This window comes from Urocitellus parryii, chromosome 6, assembly GCF_045843805.1.
Source record: "Urocitellus parryii isolate mUroPar1 chromosome 6, mUroPar1.hap1, whole genome shotgun sequence".
NCBI lineage: Eukaryota > Metazoa > Chordata > Mammalia > Rodentia > Sciuridae > Urocitellus > Urocitellus parryii.
Window position 1 is genome coordinate 31320684 of NC_135536.1, and position 20762 is coordinate 31341445.

Consider the following 20762-nt stretch of genomic DNA (forward strand, 5'->3'; position numbering starts at 1 on the left):
TTCCCGCGGGTTGCAAAGGCGGCTGGCGTCTGCAGGATTTAACTTCTGCACCCGCCACGTGGGCACCTTTATTGCCGAGTAGCTGTGGCTGCCTGGTTAGGAACCGGGCGGGTGGGGCCGCTTTTCCCAGGGCGAGAGCTAGGCCTCCCGGGGGAGCCCGTATGGTGGAGGACTGCCGGTTTGGGCGGGGCGGGCCAAGCCACTCAGGGTTCCCGGGGGTTGCAAAGGTGGCTGGCGTCTGCAGGACTTAACTTCTGCACCCGCCACGTGGGCACCTTTATCGCTGAGTAGCTGTGGCCGCCTGGTTAGGAAGCGGGCGGGTGGGGCCGCTTCTCCCAGGGCGAGAGCTAGGCCTCCAGGGGGAGCCGCCTGCCGGAGCGGCTGATGGTTGGGGGACTAGACCTCTGTGCCCGCGTGGCCTTCCAAGATCCACTTCTCTGGGGCAACCTGTCACTTCGAGTAAACCTACCAGTTCACGGCAGCTCTCCTCTTAAGGAAGTTATGCTAGAAGTTCCTCCGTAGCTAGGCTGCAGCTGTTTCGATGAGTCTTTCTTATCCCGTTAAAGTGGAGACGTTGGAGTCGCTGCTTCCTCGCCGGCCGCCATGTTGGATCTCCTATATATTTCACCTTTTCTATTACTAATATGTATCTCCCTCATCCACTTGGTACAGAGTATTGATACCAGGGACACTTTAGCACTGAATTACATTCCAGAAGTAAATTTCTATTACTAATATGTTTCTTCCCCACCCCTTTGATTTTGGTGATCCTAGGTATTGAGCCCATTTGTACTCTACCACTTAACTACATCCTCAGCCCCTTATAAATTTTCTATTCTGAGACATGGTCTTGGCGAGTTGCCAAAGATGGCCTTGAACTTGAAGTCCTCCTGCCTTCTCAAATAGCTTGGATTACAGGTGTATGCCACTGGGCCTTGCACTAATATGGTTTTAAATCAGCTCTCTTTTGGTTAATGTTTTCATGGAATATGGTTTTATATTATTTTCTCAAAAATTTTCTGTTTTATATTTAAGTGTCTTTTTATGTAGCATAGAGCTTGCATGTGTCTTGCATAAACATCTGTTTACTAGATATCCTGATAATAAGAACAACACTGTGCACATCTATCTGATCCAATTATAGTAATTGAATTAAAGCAATGTGATGTTCTGTAGGATGCCAAGAGAAAAAGTTGTGCCAGGAATCAGGAGAGCTGTTATAAGGCCTTGAAAATGTATTGATGGTCTAGCCAGATTACTTCAGACAACTTGTGTTTGCCTTTAAATATTGTGTAGGGGAAAAAGCATTTTCTGCAAACTTGTTACATAACAGATTCTGGCTATTTTGGGTTATTTATTTCAGATACCATATATGAAACAGAAATGTAATGATAGTTACCCACTGGTTAAGTTTATTTGCATCATCCTTGGTTATTTTGCATGCAGCGCTTAACATTGCACATATTACTAGATGTCATTACCTATATCTTCAAAGTCTGAAAGGCAGTAGTTCCTGTAATTCCCTAAGCATATAGCATTTCTGTAAGTCTACTAGCTTAAATGCAGGGGGAAGGGAAGATGAGGGGACATATGTGTGATCTTTATAAGGAAAATAGATGCCACACCCTGGGTCCAATAGCTAGTGGGAGATTTTTCCAGTTGCTAAGCATGAGTATTCCAATTATGAATTCAGCAAATTTAGCAATGTCCCCCCCCTTGAGGGTCTTCAAACCCAGAAAACACAATTTGAAACAAGCTTGGGCCCAACTCCATTAATTATTAGAGTAAAAAGGAGTTTCTAATTTTCATGGTAGTCCACAGTGGGGTTTTGTATATCAGTGAATTTGTCATTTCAGACATGATTAGCAATTCCTGAAATGTATAGATATTTCACTTTCCTGGTGGTATCGTCATGGTCAACATTGACTGTAGGTTTCTGGGAGGAAGTTATGGCAGATTTTCAGTAGAGTCACATGTCACTTAATGACAGGAATATGTTCTGAAAAATGTGTCACGAGGTGATTTTGTCATTGAGAGAACATAATAGAGTCAACTTTTACAGAGTACATGCCATAGCCTATTACACACCTAGGCTCTATGGTGTAGTCTGTTGCTTCTGTTACAAGGACCCTGTGTTCCTGTTCTGAATACCATAGACAGTGGTAGGCATTTTTTCCATCTACAAATAGAAAAGATAAGTAAAAATGCACTGTAAAGGAGAACAAATTAACTTTTACAGGGCTGTACCATGAATTGGACTTGTGAGACTGGAAGTCTGTCTGTCAGTAGTTGAGCATGAAGTGAATGCCCCAGCTCAACATTGCTTCGCACTGCTGTAGCCCTTATACCTAGGCCACACGCTGCATTTATAAAAGATATTTTTCTTTCATCAGTAATATTTTTTAATTTAAAAATATTTACTTTCAGTACATTATAATTTCAATAATGAAGTAACCTTAGGTTATTGTAACATAAATTAAAATGTTTTTAACTTTTTGACTAGTGAGAACACTTAGTTTAAAACACAAACACATCGACTGCTAGCTACACAGTATTTTTTCTTCTACATCTTTATTCTGTAAGTGAAAGGTTAATAAAATAGGTACTTGTCACTCTGTTTTTCTATATGCTTAACAAAACACTGAGCAAAACACTGTTAAAATCCTGAGAACTGATTGCTAATCTTGTTCCCAGAATGTGCTGTCCCCAACTGCCAAACTGCAGCATGCACTCCCTCACTCGGTTGCAGGCAAACTGCCCATTCGCCCTGACCCGTCAATGAACTTCCCTCCCTGCCCTCTCCAAGAAAAGTATATAAGCTCTGCTTAAGCTGTTCTCAGGGCTCTATCTTACTTTGCTCTATTCAAGTGAGCACTGAGCCCCAGCATGCTGGTCCCCAAATAAACCCTTTTGCTGTTGCATGAGGCAGTCTCTTGGTGGTCTCTTCCTCCGACGTTTCACCGGTCCCTTACAGTAAGCACTTTTCTGTTTCAATTTTCTAAGCTCTCCTTTTACTTTTATTTGTTGTTGTTGTTGTTGTTGTTGAACACTAAGGCCCAAACACACCCATTAGCCCAGATTTCCAAAGGGTTAGCATCATTGTTATCACTAGCTTCCACCACCACACCCTGTCCTGCTGGAAAGTCTTGAGGGGCAGTTACAGGCATGGAGCTCTTATCCCTGTGATAACTATGCCTTCTTCTGGAATCTCTCCTCTGGACCTGCTTGAGGCTCTTTCTGAGAAGGTTTCACTCCTTTTGGAATTATGTTCATGTGTTTTGCTTGGTTTGTCTCCTTTTTCCATCTTAGACTTCCTTCTAAGTAGGAAATGTGCTAGGAGCATTCGTTCTATTAACAAAAAGTCTTTTGGTGTTGGGGGCCATTCTTTAAAATGTTTCATAAGGAGCTTCTTGAGGTATACAAGCTCCTTTTATGCACTTCACTGTGAATGGTCTTGAGTTCTACTCTTCTCTAGTAGTTGGGAGATATCTCCTTCGGGTATAAGTTGAGCGTGTGGTTCAAATTTTTCAGTATCATTATACTCTTATGAGAACACTGTGTGGATTCCCCATTGTCCAAAACATCATTATGCAGCATATGACTGAATACACTTGAAGCTGAGTTGCAGCATCATTCCTTAGAGGGACACAGCCTCTTATTCCGTTGAAAGTCCTTGGATCTATGAATTGGCTTAATCTAGGAAAACAAGAAGTTAGGACTCTGCCTTGATGGGGAGTTTTTTTGTCCATCCAGTCTAGTGGTTTCCCTTTATTGAACTACGTAGTATTTTGGTAGGCTGCCCATGTTTTAATTGATAGGGTGACTATGAACTGTTCGTCTTTCCTTTGGAACTTTAGGGCTCAGAATACTCTGGTTGACACATCATTCCTGCAGCTCATTATGGAAAATGCACTTATTTTGTATCTGCAGTGCACTGACATTTGGTCACTGCTACTCTGGGAGCAAATTACCTTTTTTAGAATCAGGGAGCCCATCTGTATCCCCTGAGTAATTTTAAGGAATGTATGTGTGCAGGTTATACATGATGAGTTGGTACTAGTGTTCCTATTGCTCTAAGTCTTTGGTACCCTTTCTGTACATTTTGTGAACAAAATTTAGGTATCCTGATCTCCTGGAGTATAAAACCTCACTGCAGTACGTTTCACTCAAACAAGTAAAATTATTGATGTACTTTCAAATGCCCGAGCTAGCATAAAAAATCCAGGTATCTGGTAAGTTCACCCATAATAAATATTTGGCATGCTCCATTGTGCTTTTTGCTCTTCCACAATCCAAAATTCTTAAGATCTATATCCTGCACACCCCTGTGGGTCTCTGCCAATATAAACTATGACAACATTGCAAATATTCTGTAATAGAAACTTTTGCCTTCCAATTGAGACTTAGACCTGACCCTCAGGAACATGTTGAGATAGGGTTTTAGTCTGTGTGTAGGGCCATTAGTTGCATGTCTTGAAGAGTCTAGGAATCCTCTTGCAGGGTAAGTTTCTCACCTGAGGTCATTACAGGGTCTCAAGCTCAATTCCTCAGACAGGAGAGCTCTAGGCTCTTTCACTGGCAAAGGAGGCTCAGAACCACCCAGGTCCCGCTGGAATTCCTCATTTCAAATCCCCACATTTTTTCCTTTTCTGTTAGTGACTTAACACATCCCACTAGAGTGTCAGGAAATGAATGTGCTTAACTCTCATTGTGATTCCACACTGCCCACAATATTTTGATCTTCAGTGAGGTTGGTGCTGTGGTAAAACAAAGAAGAGATTCTTTCAGGTCCATCATGATAAGCTGTGTGATCTGAGAAAGTGGGGTCTTGGACCATTATCATCAGTAGAGTTAAATCCAGCTCCCCACCCCCAAGTCCTTGAGGCACTTATGGACATCATCCCAGTAGTCACTTGGTCCCCCTGCACACTTGTAACACTGGGGCACTTCATCACAATCAACAGTGAGTGGTAATTTATGTAATTGTGATGCTACTCCATGCTCATTCCCCATTGGGCGGGAGTTCACCAGTGTGTCTCAGGCCATGCACATGTGCACACCAATCCCAGATGCTTATTTGCCTCTCTCTCCCTCTCTCTGTCAGAATCAGTCCTGGTACCAGATGCTGTATCTGTCAAGATCCAGTCCAGAACAGAGAGACCCACCAAGAGACATTACAATAGGAAGTTTTTGAAAAGGTATTAGAGGACTGAAATGATTAGAAGAGAACACTGAGGTACAGGAGGTGGGATTTCTCAAAAGGAGCTAGCTACTTCTCCAAGAAAGGGGAAGAGGTTGGGTTTATGGTAACCTAGATGCTTTTATAATGGGCCTCAGAGATCTGGACCTGAGATGAGGATAGGTGGTGCTGGTCATTTGGGAACAAAGGAAAGGTGCAACTGATAGCTGGACCTCTTAGAAAAGGATGCTGAGGTAGTGGTGGTACCATAGGGGCTTGGGAAAAGGTCCTCCAAAAGTGACGACTCAGATCTGAGGGAGGGTGCTCCCAACTTTCACTTGGCATCAAGGCTCTTTGTGTCATGGTCTGATAGAGCTGGTAGTGGAACATCTGAGGAAGGGACTCTGTCAGGCTGTGTTGGCTGCCCAGGGTCCTGGAATGTCCTGGTATGACTAGATCTCAAGACTTCTGAGCAGGGAGCACTGTCTGCTGGCTCTTGTACCTTGGAAGGGACTTGATGAAGCTTTCTTTGTTTCTGCATCAACCAAATGTCACCACCAGAGCAAAAAATCATGGCTGTGGTATGCAGACAGTACCTCCCCCGCATAAGTAACATTTATCTTTTAGGAAGTTTTTGCCTTTTCTTCTTTTTTCTTTCTTTATTTTCTTTCTTTCTTTCTTTCTTTCTTTCTTTCTTTTTTTTTTTTTGTATTTTGTCTCCTTTGTTGCTTTTCTAGACAAAACTATTTAGGGAGCCCGTTCACAATGAAGAATCTCAGACTCATATACTAGTAAATAAGTACATGCATTTGAAATTAAGTAAATAGTTTATAAACTATATAAGAAATGTTTGCAGTATTATTACTTACAGTTTTGTGTTGATCAGTGGAATTACACTCTGTTCATATAATTTATTGGATCCAGCATATCCATAAACACCCTGGACCAAAATGCAGTGAGGCATCTATGGTGCCTTTTTTAGACATCAGCAGTGGCATTAAGGAACATCTAGGTTGAGGGGACACTTGTAATGGTATTAACAGAGTAGTTTCTTTTCTTTTTTAAATATTTACTTTATAGTTGTAGTTGGACACAATACTTTTATTTCACTCATTTATTTTTTAATGTGGTGCCGAGGATCGAACCCAGGGTACCAAGTGTAGGAGACGAGTGTTCTATGGCTGAGCCACAACCTCAGCCACTAACAGAGTAGTTTCTGTCTTTGACCTTAGCAACAGTCTTTGGGTAATCTAACTTAGGAGAGGGTGAATGTACTGCATGATGCATGAATAAAATCTCTTCAATGCAACAAATGTGACAAGCTGCTTGAGTACTCTCAGAAGATGTGAGAGAACTCTTATGTTCACTTCCCTCTCCTTCTCCGCTTGGAGAGTTTCTCTGCTGTCAGCCTGGGGCTAGAAAGAGGTGACATGATAATGTAAAAATGCTCCTTCACACTCTCTTCAATGTGTCTTCTGATTTCTATACTCTGCATATGTGCTGTGATCTCTTACTTTTGTTTCCTTATCTCCTAGAGAGTTGTTCACATTTATATTTCTTAAAGGGATAAGCATTGGAAAATCATAATCCACCATTTTGCCGATGTCACTCTCAGCTTTGTTTTTTATATGAGCTTTTTTTTATCTTTCCCACTATTTATATATAAATAAATATATAAATAGTTTCAGGTATGTTTCTAAATTGCTCATTAAAGCAATTTTATTATGTCAGTTTTAAAGTCCCCATCACATAATACCAGTATCTATATTATCTTGGAGTTGTCGTCTGTTCATTGTTCATTCTATTTGAGACTTTCCTGGTTCCATTACATTCAGAATATTTTGGGTGTTATGAGGTTGTAGATGTTATTAATTTTTTCTTTTTATCAGTAATCCTCTGATGTTGCACTAGTAGGGTAAGTGTATATCCTCTTTCTCCATATAATTTTTATTGATATGCCAGAGGTTTGGGCCATCTCATATCTGCTGTTTAGATGTGGAAGTTCAGACTTCCCTCTCAGTCTTTGATACCTAGCTGGGAAATTCAAGTATGGCTCTCATCAAAGCTGCCCAAATGCCCTGTACTGACACTGTACAATGAGGACCTCATTACTATATGTCAGGGATGACAATTTCAGAGTTCTGTTCTGGTTTCTTTGACAGCAGTCTGATTTGGAGGACTGGGGAGGCACCTTTTTAAACTGGGTGAGTTTGGAAGTAAACCCATGTTGTCTTTGCTTATGAAGGTGCATGAGGTGATACAATTTTTCCTATGATATTTGATTGGAGAATATGGTTCTTTTCTAAAAGTTTTCTATCTTACCAGACTGCTTCTTTTTGGGTCCTTTGGCAGGAGTAAGTAAACTTTACTTGGAGATTTTGGGTATGTGTTGGCAATTCAGTGTTATAGGCTTCTCCAGATTGTTAATAAGGTTAAAAGAAAACCCATAGAAATCACCACAGTGTTACTCCCTAGCTCCCAAGGTACATAGCTTGTCTGCATTCTTTTCCACCTTTCAGAATCTTCTTCTTTGTTTTCTGTAGTTACAATATTTTTATCTCTAAGTAGCAGGACTAATAGAAGTATATCTATCTTCTATGGAAACAGAAGTCCTTTTTACAATCAATGTTGATTGTTTAAAAAAAGTTTTACTCCTTTCTAAAGCTAGAGAGATCAAGCCAAATATCTTTTGGAAGCTTTCATTGCTTTGCTACCTGTAGATTCTAGGTTATTGTTGGTTCTATCTGTTCAAAGCAGACATTCTATTCTTTATCAGTTATCTTTCTCCCTGGGTAGTTTCTTTGCTCTGCTTAATGATGGTGCTGGCTTGCTGACAAAGTTTTCCAGGATTAAGCTTGTTTGGTTTCTGATCCTCTCATTTCTTAAGATATGTTTTCCTCATTGATAATCATATCTGGAATAGGAACAGATTTTATCCTCTGCATTCTGCTGAAGACAAACCTGTTTATAGCTAGCCCTCTTAAAACAGAGTTTTTCTATATGAAAGTTTATGAAAAGATACCTCCTTAGATTTCTGAAGAAACCAATAAGAATAATATAATCTTTTTCTGAGAGAAAAATAGAACTATGGTTAAAAATGCTTCTAATTGATAATTATCACATGGAGTTCTGGATCTGACAGTTAAATTAGGAGTTGGCAACTTTCACAGGATAAGAATCTCTTTTAGAAAGAAACTGTCCAGAGTTAGAATTTTTTATTAAGTTAATTTTAATCATTGCAGTTTTTATATAGAGGAACTCATCTTATAGATCTTATAGTGTAAAGTACTATACCACCAATTCTTTTTATAAACTATCTTTTTATATAAGCTTATCTCATTAACAGGTTGACAAACCTAAAAGTAAAGACTGCAGAGGTTGTTATAGCAGTTTCTTTTGCATTTTAACATTTGTTTCAGGACAATCCTATATAATGTTATTTTCTATCTTAGTATTTGTATATTACTGAGTGTAAGTGTGGCAACAGTTCAGTTAGGCTAAGGTACACATGTCACTAAAAAGTTTTAAGAAAGTGAATGAACATTGTAAGGTTCATAACAGTGTGTTGATCCATAATTAGCTTTATATTTCTGTTAATTTATTTAAACTATATAATATTTATCACTTGTCACTTGAACATTAATAGCATCACCAACGGACATTTTGGAGATCTTAACTTTATCTGTAGCATAAATAGAATATTCCATAAATTCTTAACTACCCATTTTGAGCACATTTTTTAAAAAATATAGTTTAAAGGGAGATGGAATTTAAAAATTTGTATATAAAACAGAAAGCAATTTGCAGATTTTATAATATAAAATGTATTGAATATGATAATTACAAAGATGATTATAGGGTTTTAAGTATTAATGTCTATATTATTAGAAAAGGATTTGATAATAGAAGTGGAATTTGATCTTGCTGTAGAAATTATAATTCAGTTCAACAGTGAAAAGTGATTAGTCAGTCTACACCAGTGTGATAGCATGAGCAACTTTATGAAGCATAAGTGAATTAACACTGTAGGGGAACATAAGCTGAAGTTAAGAAGGCAATCCAATTCTAAGTGTATTGAATTCAGAAATAACAGTTCTATAGAAATGGTGGAGCCAGAGCAAGATGTCAGTTGCTGTTTAAGTGGAAGTGAAAAATCCTTGCTGATTAGCAGCTAAATCTAGCACTTAATCACCTGCGAGACAAAAGGGGGGGAAGGGTTTATATTTCTGTTTGTTCTCTGTGGTCTCAGTTACGTAACTTTGTTCATTGACAAGATTCTTTGAAAATCACCTAGTCAGAAAGGACCATGGAAACTACTATTTTTTCTGCTGATAAGTCATTCATAAGTTTGGTGTCCAGAGTAGTACATAATAATGTGAAAATTCTCAATTTTTTAATTTCCTTTTTATTTTAATTTATTTATTTATTTGGGGGGGGTACTGGGGATTGAACTCAGGGGCACTTGACCACTGAGTCACATCCCCAGCCCTATTTTGTATTTTAGAGTCTCACTGAGTTGCTTGGTGCCTCGATTTTGCTGAGGCTGGCTTTGAACTCAATGATCCTCCTGCTTCAGCCTCCCAAACTGCTGGGATTACAGGCATGTGCCACCGCTCCTGGTTTGATTTCCTTTTTAAAGAAGTAAATAACTTAACCATGAATAGCTTTTATGTGAGACTAGAAAGAAGTATGTGACCAGACTTATGCCCCCAAATTTGTACTGTGAGTCAGTATATTAGACAGTTTTCCATCACTATAAGTAACTTATAAAGAGAAAAGGTTTTATTTTGGCTCACAGGTTTGGATGTTTAGTTTATGATCAGGCAGATCTGTTGCTTTGGGTTGCTGGTGGGCATGCCAGATGGCAACGGTGGGGAGCATACAGCAGAACAAAACTACATCATAAGCCAAGGAGTGAAGAGTAAGAGGAAGAAGATGGGCTAGGGTCCCACTTTAAAACATTAATCTTTAGGGATATTCAATATCTAAACTATAGCTGTAGGACTTCAGGGAGTTAAAGATTTTAGTAGAGTGGTTGGATAATAGTTAACTGAAGTGGTAACTTCAGCTTGAGTGGAATGGAGAACAAGGACATGAGTCTGAGAGAAATCAGAGACAATGAAAGATACCTAGTTGAGGAATAGGTATTGCACGATACTAGGGAGAGCTGGACAGATTAAAATTGTTGGTAAATTGCATAGGATATAAGAATTTTGTGCTTGGGTGAGAGATTGTAGCTGTGAGTAAACTACATAATATTGAAGAAAAATTGAAAAGGCTAAAGAAAATTAAAACCTTCTGACTTTCAGATGATTGTCTGTTTTCTTGATATTAACTAAGATAAGGGTAGGATTTGGGGTGGAGAATAATTTTATCAGTTTGGTGACAAAGCCTTGAAATATGTGCAAGAGTGATAGGGGTGGTTGATGATAAATGTAAAAATAAGTGTAGTCAGATATCACAGGATTAATGATGTGGAATTGATTTTGTAGGCTGGGGAGAACAGGAACCTAGACTCTAGATCATATAGTTTATGGGTCTTCTGGGAATGGGGTTTCTTTTGAGTGAGTCTTCAGGTAAACAGTAATTTCCATTGAAGCTTCAGTTTAATACATTAAGTAGACATAGGGCGCTTTCCATAAAGAGGTTGAGGATGAATTTTGGACCAAAATTCATTTGAGACCAAATTATAAGTATCAACAATACTTATAATTGTTGATTATAAGTATTTCTTTCTGTTTATTCCTTTATGCTGTTTCCCCTTCCTCTTTCCCTGCCCCTTTGCCATAAAAGGGGCATGGGGGAAGGTTTATGGCAGTGTAAAGGATGTTGAACCAGGGTAAAGGAAGCATTGCCTATGAATGCATTCAGAGACCAGGAGGCCAGGAGCTAATCGGTATTTGGTTAATCATCTTCATTTTTCATGTATCCTGTTCAAGGTTTCTCAGATTGGTGTGATTAAAGATGCTATAAGAAACTGTGTTCTTTTTTATTTCTTCTTTTTAGATACACATGACAGTGGGATATATTTTGGTATCTTGTACATACACTGAGTATAACATATTGTAATTAGGATCCTATTCTTGTACATGGTGTGGAATTACCTTGGTCATGTATTCAAATAATTGGAAAGTTATGTTCAATTAATTTTACTGTCCTTCCTGCTCCTCTTCCTTCTCCCTTCCCTTCATTTCCCTTTGTCTAATCCAATTGACTCTATTCTTCCTCTCCCCTCCCTCCCTTGATGTGGGTTAGGATCCATATATCAGAGAGAATCAGCCTTTGTTTTGGGGGGAAGTGGCTTATTCTACTTGGCCTGATAGTCTCAATTTCCATTCATTTACCAGCAAATACCATAATTTCATTCTTCTTTGTGACTGAAAAATATTCCATTGTATATTTACATACCACATTTTCTTTACCCATTCATCTGTTGGAAGGCACCTAGGTTGGTTCCATAGCTTGGCTATTGTGTGGCTGCATCATTGTAGTATGCTGATTTTAAATCCTTTGGGTATAGTCTGAGGAGTGGGATAACTGGGTCAACCACTACTGCTTTCCATAGTAGTGGAAATTGGTTGCGCCAATTTGTACTCCCACCAGCAATGTATGAAAGTACCTTTTTCTCTACATCTTTGTTAACATTTATTGTTGCTTGTTTTCTTGGTAATTGTCATTCTGACTGGAGTGAGATAAAATGTCAGTGCAATTTTAATTTGCATTTCTCTAATTGCTAGAGATATTCAACATTTTTTCATATAATTGTTGATTATAAGTATTTCTTTTAAAAAATATTTTTAGTTGTAGATGGATACAACACCTTTATTTTGTTTATTTAGTTTTTTTTATATGGTGCTGGGGATTGAACCCAGTGCCTCATGCATACTAGGTAAGTGCTCTACCACTGAGCCACAACCACAGCCCCAGTATTTCTTATTCTGTGAAGTGACTGTTCAATTCCTTAGTCCATTTATTGATTGGGTTATTTGGTTTTTAAAAATATTTTGTTTTAGTTGTGGTTGGACACAATACCTTTATTTTATTTTTATGTAGTGCTAAGGATTGAACCCAGCACCCCACACGTGCTAGGCAAGTACTCTACCACTGAGTCACAACCCCAGCCCCTTATTTGTTCTTTTAATGTTAATTTTTTTGAGTTCTTTATATATCCTGGAGATTAATTCTCTATCTGAGGTGCAGGAGGTAAAGATTTTTTTCCCATTTTGTAAGCTCTCTCTTCACATTCTTGATTGTTTCCTTTGCTGTGAAGAAGTTTTTTGGTTTGATTCCATCCCATTTATTGATTCTTGATTTTACTTCTTGTGCTTTTGGAATCTTGTTGAGGAAGTCAGTTCCTAAGCTAACATGATGGAGAGTTGGGCCTACATTTTCTTCTAGTAGGCACAGGGTCTCTGGTCTAATGCCTAGGTCCTTGATCTATTTTGAGTTGAGAAACCATGTTCTTATAAGAAACTGCACTTTAACATCTGGCAATACATTTATCACCAGCATGGATTCAAGTTTGGGACTTGACCCATCTATAGGATGAGTTGTCCACTTTAAGAAAAAGACCCAGAATTACAAATGTAAAAATAAATAAGCAAATAAATATTCATTTAGCATAATGAATATCATAACACATTATGAATTTAAAAATTTGAAAGATTAAAAACACCATAAAGTATCACAAATGTGATACTCCCCAATACTTCTATTGATTCCTGACACATTTCTATAATATGCTTTCCTTACCATTTGAATTATTTATTTAATTGGTTCCCTTATGAGAATTGCTTTTGTTATATTTTCTGTGGCAAGAACTGAAGGTCATTTGTCTTTCCCTGACATGTTTGATAAAATTTTATTTTCTTGATAGTTTCAAAAAAAATTTCAGATTCACAATTTATTTGTAGTGAGAGATGTAATTACAAATTATCAAATTTCAGAGAATCTTCATCATATCTTTTGTTTATGAGTTAAAATTGTGGTCTCATAAAGTGCTGAGTCCCTCCCAAGGTCTTATGAAGGTCTATGCAATGAGGGTCCCTGAAGCATAAGCTTTATAAGCTTCAGGTCAATCTGATTTGTTTCATATTATATCATAAATGTCTGTTTACTTCTCTGTTTTAACACAGGCTCAATTTTTGCCAGTCAGTTGAGATCAAAATGAAATTTATAGACATTATGATGAAATTTATGGACACATTTCTCAGCATAATAGAAGAGGACTTTAAATTTATTCAATATAAAATATCGAATGTGATATTGTAATCCCCCTAAAGCTTATTCTTTCTTCTGACCCAAGTTTTTGCACTAAATTGACTCTTTGATGTTCTTTGTTTCAAGTTTTTTTCCTAATATCTGCTATAGTGTCCTGTACTTTGTATGCTCTAAACACATAAATGCTTTTTTACTTTTTAAAAATTCTTCTTAGTTATGTATAATATTAGGATTCATTCTGACATAATCATAAAAGCATAGAGTATAATTTGTTCTAATTCAGTCCCCAGTACTTCCCCTTTTCTCCCCCTATTCATTTCCCTCTACTCTACTGACCTTTCTGCTACACACACACACACACACACACACACACACACACATGATTAGTGTATTGTGAATATACATGATGTTGAGATTCACTGTGGTATATTCATATATGTGCTTAGAAAAGTTAGGAACGATTCATTCCATTGTTCTTTCCTTATCCATTCCTCCCTGCCTCAATCTCCTTCATCTAATCTACTTCAATTTCTTCTATTTTAATGGAGCCCCCTCCTTTTTCCTTTTATCTCCTTATTTTGGACTAGCATCTGCATATCAGAAAAACATCTGGACTTTGGGGTTTGGGGATTGGCTTTTTTCACTTAGTATGATATTCTCCAGTTCCATCCATTTACCAACAAATGCCATAATTTCATTCTTCTTTAAGGCTGAGTAATACTCCATTGTTTATATATACTACATTTTCTTTAGCCATTCATCTGTTGAAGGGTACCTAGGTTAGTTCCATAACTTGGCTATTGTGAACTGTACTGCTATAAACATTGATGTAGCTGTGTCACTGTAGTATGCTGATTTTAGATCTTTTGGATATATACTGAGAAGTGGGATAAGTGGGTCATATGGTAGTTCCATTCCTGGTTTTCTTTTCTTTCTATTTTTTTTTTTTTTTTTAGGAATCTCCATACTGATTTCCAGAGTGGTTGCACTAATTTGCAGCCACCAGCAATGGATGAGTGTATCTTTTCCCCTACATCCTTGCTAACATTTATTTGTATTCTTGATAATTGCCATTCTGACTGGAGTGTGATGAAACCTCAATGTAGTTTTAATTTGCATTTTCCTAATTGCTATAGATGTTGAACATTTTTTCATATATTTGTTGACCATTTGTATTTCTTCTTTTTGAGATATGTTTGTTTAGTTCTTTTGCCCATTTATTAATTTTGTTATTTGTTTTTAGTTAAGTTTTTTTTTTTTGCATTCTTTATATATTCTGGATCTTAATGCCCTATCTGAGGAGCAGGTGGCAAAGATCTTCTCCCATTATGTAGGTTCTCTCTTCACATTATCATTCCCTTTTCTATGCAGAAGTTTTAAAATTGATGCCATCCCATTTATTAGATTTTTTTTTGTTTTATTTCTTACACTTTAGGAGTCTTGCTAAGGAATTTGGCTCCTGTGCCAAAAATGTTGGAGTGTTGGGCTTACATTTTCTTCTAGCAGTTGCAGGGTTTCTGGTCTAATTCCTAGGTCTTTGATCCACTTTGAGTTAACTTTCATGCAGGGTGAGAGTCAAGTTTCATTCTTCTACATATTGATATCCAGTTTTCCCAGCACCATTTATTAAGAAATGCTATCTATTCTCCAATGTGTGGTTTTGGCTCCTTTGTCTAGTATAAGATAACTATATTTATGTGTGCTAATATCTGTGTATTCTATTCTGTTCCAGTACTACACTGCTTTTATTGCTATAGCTCTGTAGTATAATTTGAGGTCTGGTATTGTGATGCCTCCAGCATTGCTCTTTTTGCTCAGGATTGCTTTGACTATTCTGAGTTTCTTATTTTTCTTTTTTTTATTTTATTTTATTTTATTTTTTATTGGTTGTTCACAACATTACAAAGCTCTTGACATATCATATTTCATACATTAGATTCAAGTGGGTTATGAACTCCCAATTTTTAACCCAAATGCAGATTGCACAATCTCGTCGGTTACACATCCACATTTTTACATAATGCCCTATTAGTAACTGTTGTATTTTGCTACCTTTCCTATCCTCTACTATCCCCCCCTCCCCTCCCATCTTCTCTCTCTACCTCATCTACTGTAATTCATTTCTCTCCTTGTTTATTTTCCCATTCCCCTCACAACCTCTTATATGTAATTTTGTATAGCAATGAGGGTCTCCCTTCATTTCCATGCAATTTCCCTTTTCTCTCCCTTTCCCTCCCATCTCATGTCTCTGTTTAATGTTAATCTTTTCCTCCTGCTCTTCCTCCCTGCTCTGTTCTTAGTTGCTGTCATTATATCAAAGAAGACATTTGGTATTTGTTTTTTAGGGATTGGCTAGCTTCACTAAGCATAATCTGCTCTAGTGCCATCCATTTCCCTGCAAATTCCATGATTTTGTCATTTTTTAGTGCTGCGTAATACTCCATGGTGTATAAATGCCACATTTTTTTATCCATTCATCTATTGAAGGGCATCTGGGTTGGTTCCACAGTCTAGCTATTGTGAATTGTGCTGCTATGAACATAGATGTGGCAGTATCCCTGTAGTACGCTCTTTTAAGGTCTTCAGGGAATAGTCTGAGAAGGGCAATAGCTGGGTCAAATGGTGGTTCCATTCCCAGCTTTCCCAGGAATCTCTATACTGCTTTCCAAATTGGCTGCACCAATTTGCAGTCCCACCAGCAATGTACAAGTGTACCCTTTTCCCCACATCCTCCCCAGCACTTGTTGTTGTGTGACTTCATAATGGCTGCCAATCTTACTGGAGTGAGATGGTATCTTAGGGTGGTTTTGATTTGCATTTCTCTGACTGCTAGAGATGGTGAGCATTTTTTCATGTACTTGTTAATTGATTGTATGTCCTCCTCTGAGAAGTGTCTGTTCAGGTCCTTGGCCCATTTGTTGATTGGGTTATTTGTTATCTTATTGTCTAATTTTTTGAGTTCTTTGTATACTCTGGATATTAGGGCTCTATCTGAAGTGTGAGAAGTAAAAATTTGTTCCCATGATGTAGGCTCCCTATTTACCTCTCTTATTGTTTCTCTTGCTGAGAAAAAACTTTTTAGTTTAAGTAAGTCCCATTTGTTGATTCTTGTTATTAACTGAGTTTCTTATTTTTCCAGATGAATTTTAGAACTGCTTTTTGTAGTTCTGGAAGAATGTCATTGGTATTTTGATGAGAACTGCACTGAATTTGTATAATGTTTTTGGTAATAAGGCCATTTTGATAATATTAATTCTGCTTGTCTAAGAACCTGAGTGATCTTTCCATCCGAGGTTTTCTTTAATTTCTTTCTTCAGTGTTCTGCAGTTTTCATTGTATAGGCTTTTCACATCCTTCGTTAGATTAATTCTCAAGATTTTTTTGAGGTTATTATGAATGGGATAATTCTCCTAATTTCTTTTTCAGAATGTTCATTCTTGGAGTATGGGGAAGTGATTGATTTTTGTATGTTGATCTGGTATCCTGCTACTTCACTAAATTTATCAGTTCTACAAGTCTTCTGGACTTTTTGGGTCTTCTAAAGATAGGATCATGTCATCAGCAAACAGTTAATTTGAGCTCTTTTAATGACCAAGGAAAGTCATTAAGCCGTAGTCAAGGACCTTGTAGTCTAATAAAGTTATGAATAATGGAGAATATAATTTGGAGACTCTAAATAAAGGAAAATAATGTTAATCATAAGGCCAATCAAATCAACATAGAATTATTGTGATTGATTTTGATGTCTTCAGTTTTGTTGTAAACAGTTAAATGGATCACTGTCAATAATGTCCTGCGTAAGTACAACAGATACAAACCCAATCTGTGTTGAACAAATTGAGATACAGAGTCTCTTTATTTTTTTCTATTTTTATTATGGATATTTTCATACTGCCTATAAAGATTGTGATAATCATGTAAGTACTCATCTTCTAACTTCAACCATTATCAATATATGGCCAATATTGACTCATTTTATCTATACCACTCCCAACTCTCTACTCTCATTTTTTTAAAGCAAATCCAAATAATTTTCCTGATTCATTACTCAATTTTTTTGCTACTCCATGCTTTTTCTCTCCTGATTTCCTAACCTCATCCTACCACTTGTCCCACCCTTTCTTTTGTTTTATTTATTTTATTATTTGTATTCTCCCTTTCAGCAGTGCAGCTCTGATGCTCCAACTCTGCCAGGACACAGATCCATAAGGTCAGCCCTGCACCCTGAGCAGCTCAGGGGGAAGGAGTCACACAAGCAGCGCCTCACATTCTGTCCTCTTCTGCTCTGGATAGATGGCTCCATAATGGTGGCTGTGGAGGATGGAGCATCCATGAGAGCCACTCTTCTGCTGCTCTGGCTCGAAGTGTCTCTGTCCCCTTCTAGCCTCTCCCAAGCTGGGCCCACCCAACATCTCAGTTCCCCAGAAGTGGTGATCCCCTTGAAGGTGACCAGCAGAGGCAGAGGTGCAAAGACTCCAGGATGGCTTTCCTACAGCCTGCTATTTGGGGGCCAGAAACACATTGTGCACATTAGGGTCAAGAAACTATTAGTTTCTGCACATCTTCCTGTGCTCACCTACACAGAGCAGCATGCCCTCCTGGAAGATCACCCCTTCGTCCCAGATGACTGTTACTATCATGGTTATGTGGAGGGGGCCCCCGAGTCTCTGGTTGTTTTCAGTACCTGTTTTGGGGGTTTTCGGGGAGTGTTACAAATAAATGACCTCACTTATGAAATTGAACCCATTAGGCACTCTGCCACATTTGAACACCTGGTTTATAGATTACACAGTAACGAGACACAATTTTCACCCACGAGCTGTGGTTTAACGGAGAAGGAAATAGCACGTCAACAACTAGAATTTGAAGTGATTGAGAGCTCAGATTGGAAACAAAATTCTACTAGGGACTGGTGGACCCACACATGGTTTCTGGAGCTGGTGGTAGTGATAGATCATGATTTCTTCGTTTACTCTCAAAGCAACTTGTCAAAGGTGCAAGAGGATGTAGTTCTTATTGTCAATTTAGTGGATTCCTTATATCAGCAGTTGAGCACTTATGTAATTTTGGTTGGGATTGAGATTTGGAATCAAAGAAATGCTTTCCCAATGGTAAACATAGAACAGGTTTTAGAAGATTTTTCTCAGTGGAAACAAGTCAGTCTTTCCCAGCTACAGCATGATGCTGCACATATTTTCATTAAAAATGCACATATAAGTATACTTGGTCTAGCCTATGTTGCAGGAATATGTCGTCCTCCTATTGATTGTGGAGTTGATAATTTCCAAGAAGACCCCTGGTCTCTTTTTGCTAATACTGTGGCCCATGAATTAGGTCATACTTTGGGTATGTATCATGATGAGGATTTCTGTTTTTGTGGGGAAAAAGGCTGCCTTATGAGTACTTTCAGAGTACCAGCAGAGAGATTTACCAATTGCAGTTATGTTGATTTTATGAAGACCACATTAAACCAAGGATCATGTCTGCACAACCATCCAAAGCCAGGGGAAATATTTTTGCTGAAGCGCTGTGGAAATGGTGCAGTTGAAAGAGAAGAGGAATGTGATTGTGGATCCATACGTCAGTGTGAGGAAGATCCTTGTTGTCTGTTGAACTGCACCCTGAGGCCAGGTGCTGCTTGTGCTTCTGGACTTTGTTGCAAAGACTGCAAATTCGTACCATCAGGGGAAATCTGTAGACAACAGGTCAATGAATGTGACCTCCCAGAGTGGTGTAATGGGTCATCCCATCAGTGCCCAGAAGATGGGTATGTACAGGATGGGATCCCTTGTAGTGAAAGTGCCTACTGCTATCAAAAGAGATGTCATAACCATGACCAACAGTGCAAGGAAATTTTTGGCCAAGGTGCAAAGAGTGCATCTCAGAATTGCTACCAAAAAATCAACTCCCAAGGAAACCAGTTTGGCCACTGTGGTATAAATGGCACAGTGTACCTAAAATGTAACATGTCTGACATCTTTTGTGGGAGAGTTCAGTGTGAAGATGTGGAAGACATTCCCCATCTCCAAGATCATTATGTTTTGCAGCACACTCGCATCAATGGTGTCACCTGCTGGAGTTCTGTCCATCATTTAGGGATGGACTTACCTGACATTGGGGAAGTAAAAGATGGCACTGCCTGTGGAACAGGAAAGATCTGTATCGACAAAAAGTGTGTTAGTTTGTCTGTCTTGTCACAAGACTGCCTTCCTGAGACCTGCAATATGAAGGGGATCTGTAATAACAAACATCACTGCCACTGTGGTTATGGGTGGTCCCCACCCGATTGTCTGCACAGAGGCTACGGAGGTAGTGTTGACAGTGGCCCACCCTTAGGAAAAAAAATAGCTTTATTACCAGGAATCGTGATTTTTTTATTGTCTGTTTTGATTTTTCTGTTGACTATTGGGCTTTATGGATATCCTCGAATGCATTCTAGTCCCAAGGAGACCAAAACGCACTCACCAAGTTAAGAAAAAGTTTCCAATTTGATATTCCATGCATTATTAAGTTGTAGTTTCTTGGCCACAGAAATGTTAACACATGCCTGAAAGTGAGCACATTCCTGACATTTTACCGAAAGATGCTGGGATCTCCCCTTCCATCAGATTCAGAAACATTGTTGTTAAGTATAGGTATTCTTACCTACTGTTCATTATTTTAAGTAACAAATAAAACCAGTGACCCAAATTAATCCTTTTTGTGTTTTTCCCCTGCATTTTAATTGTGGATTAGAGTTGTACATAATTATGGGATTTGTTGTTACATATTCATATATGCACCCAATATAACAATATAATTTGGCCTGCCTCTTATGACTCATGGGAGAGACAAGAGATAGACATCAGTGTGTCCAGGGGTGACATTTAGAAATTTGGGCAAATTATTTAAATATTCAGGTGCTCTGTTTAAAAATCTGTAAAGAGGGATAGTAATAATTGCCCCACCTAACTCATTGTGTTTAGTTGGTAAACAACAGGGAGAAGTGAATTCTTGTTAAATATAAACAAATTGTTGTTTATTTAATAAAAGCTCCTGAACTTGTTTCCTGCGTGCTTCCTAGTCAAATTTGCCTAATCTTACTCTTTACCTTCATTTGGCAATTTGGGTATCCTTTTGGAGAATTTGCTTTGAATATCAAAACATAAAGTCCTTGAGGGATTGTTTTAATCTGTTTTGCTCACTATCTTATCCCCAACACCTGAATTAGTGCTTAATACATAATAAATATTTGAGTGAGATAATGAACTTAAATGGAGTATTAGGAAAAGTAAAAATAATATTTTATCTGTCACCTTAAGGACATCACTCTGGTCCTCTTTCAAAAACTACTAAACTTCAACAGTGATTATTTAAAATATGC

At 38.1% G+C, this 20762-nt stretch overlaps 1 protein-coding gene across 1 annotated transcript; it reads left to right on the forward strand.

Moving 5' to 3' along the window:
• The first annotated feature begins 17187 nt into the window (after positions 1 to 17187).
• On the forward strand, positions 17188 to 19872 carry Adam21 (ADAM metallopeptidase domain 21). Its single transcript, XM_026382228.2, has 2 exons — positions 17188 to 17196; positions 17563 to 19872. The coding sequence occupies exons 1-2, from the start codon at positions 17188 to 17190 to the stop codon at positions 19870 to 19872; spliced, it is 2319 nt and encodes a 772-aa protein (XP_026238013.2).
• Positions 19873 to 20762: the final 890 nt, after the last annotated feature.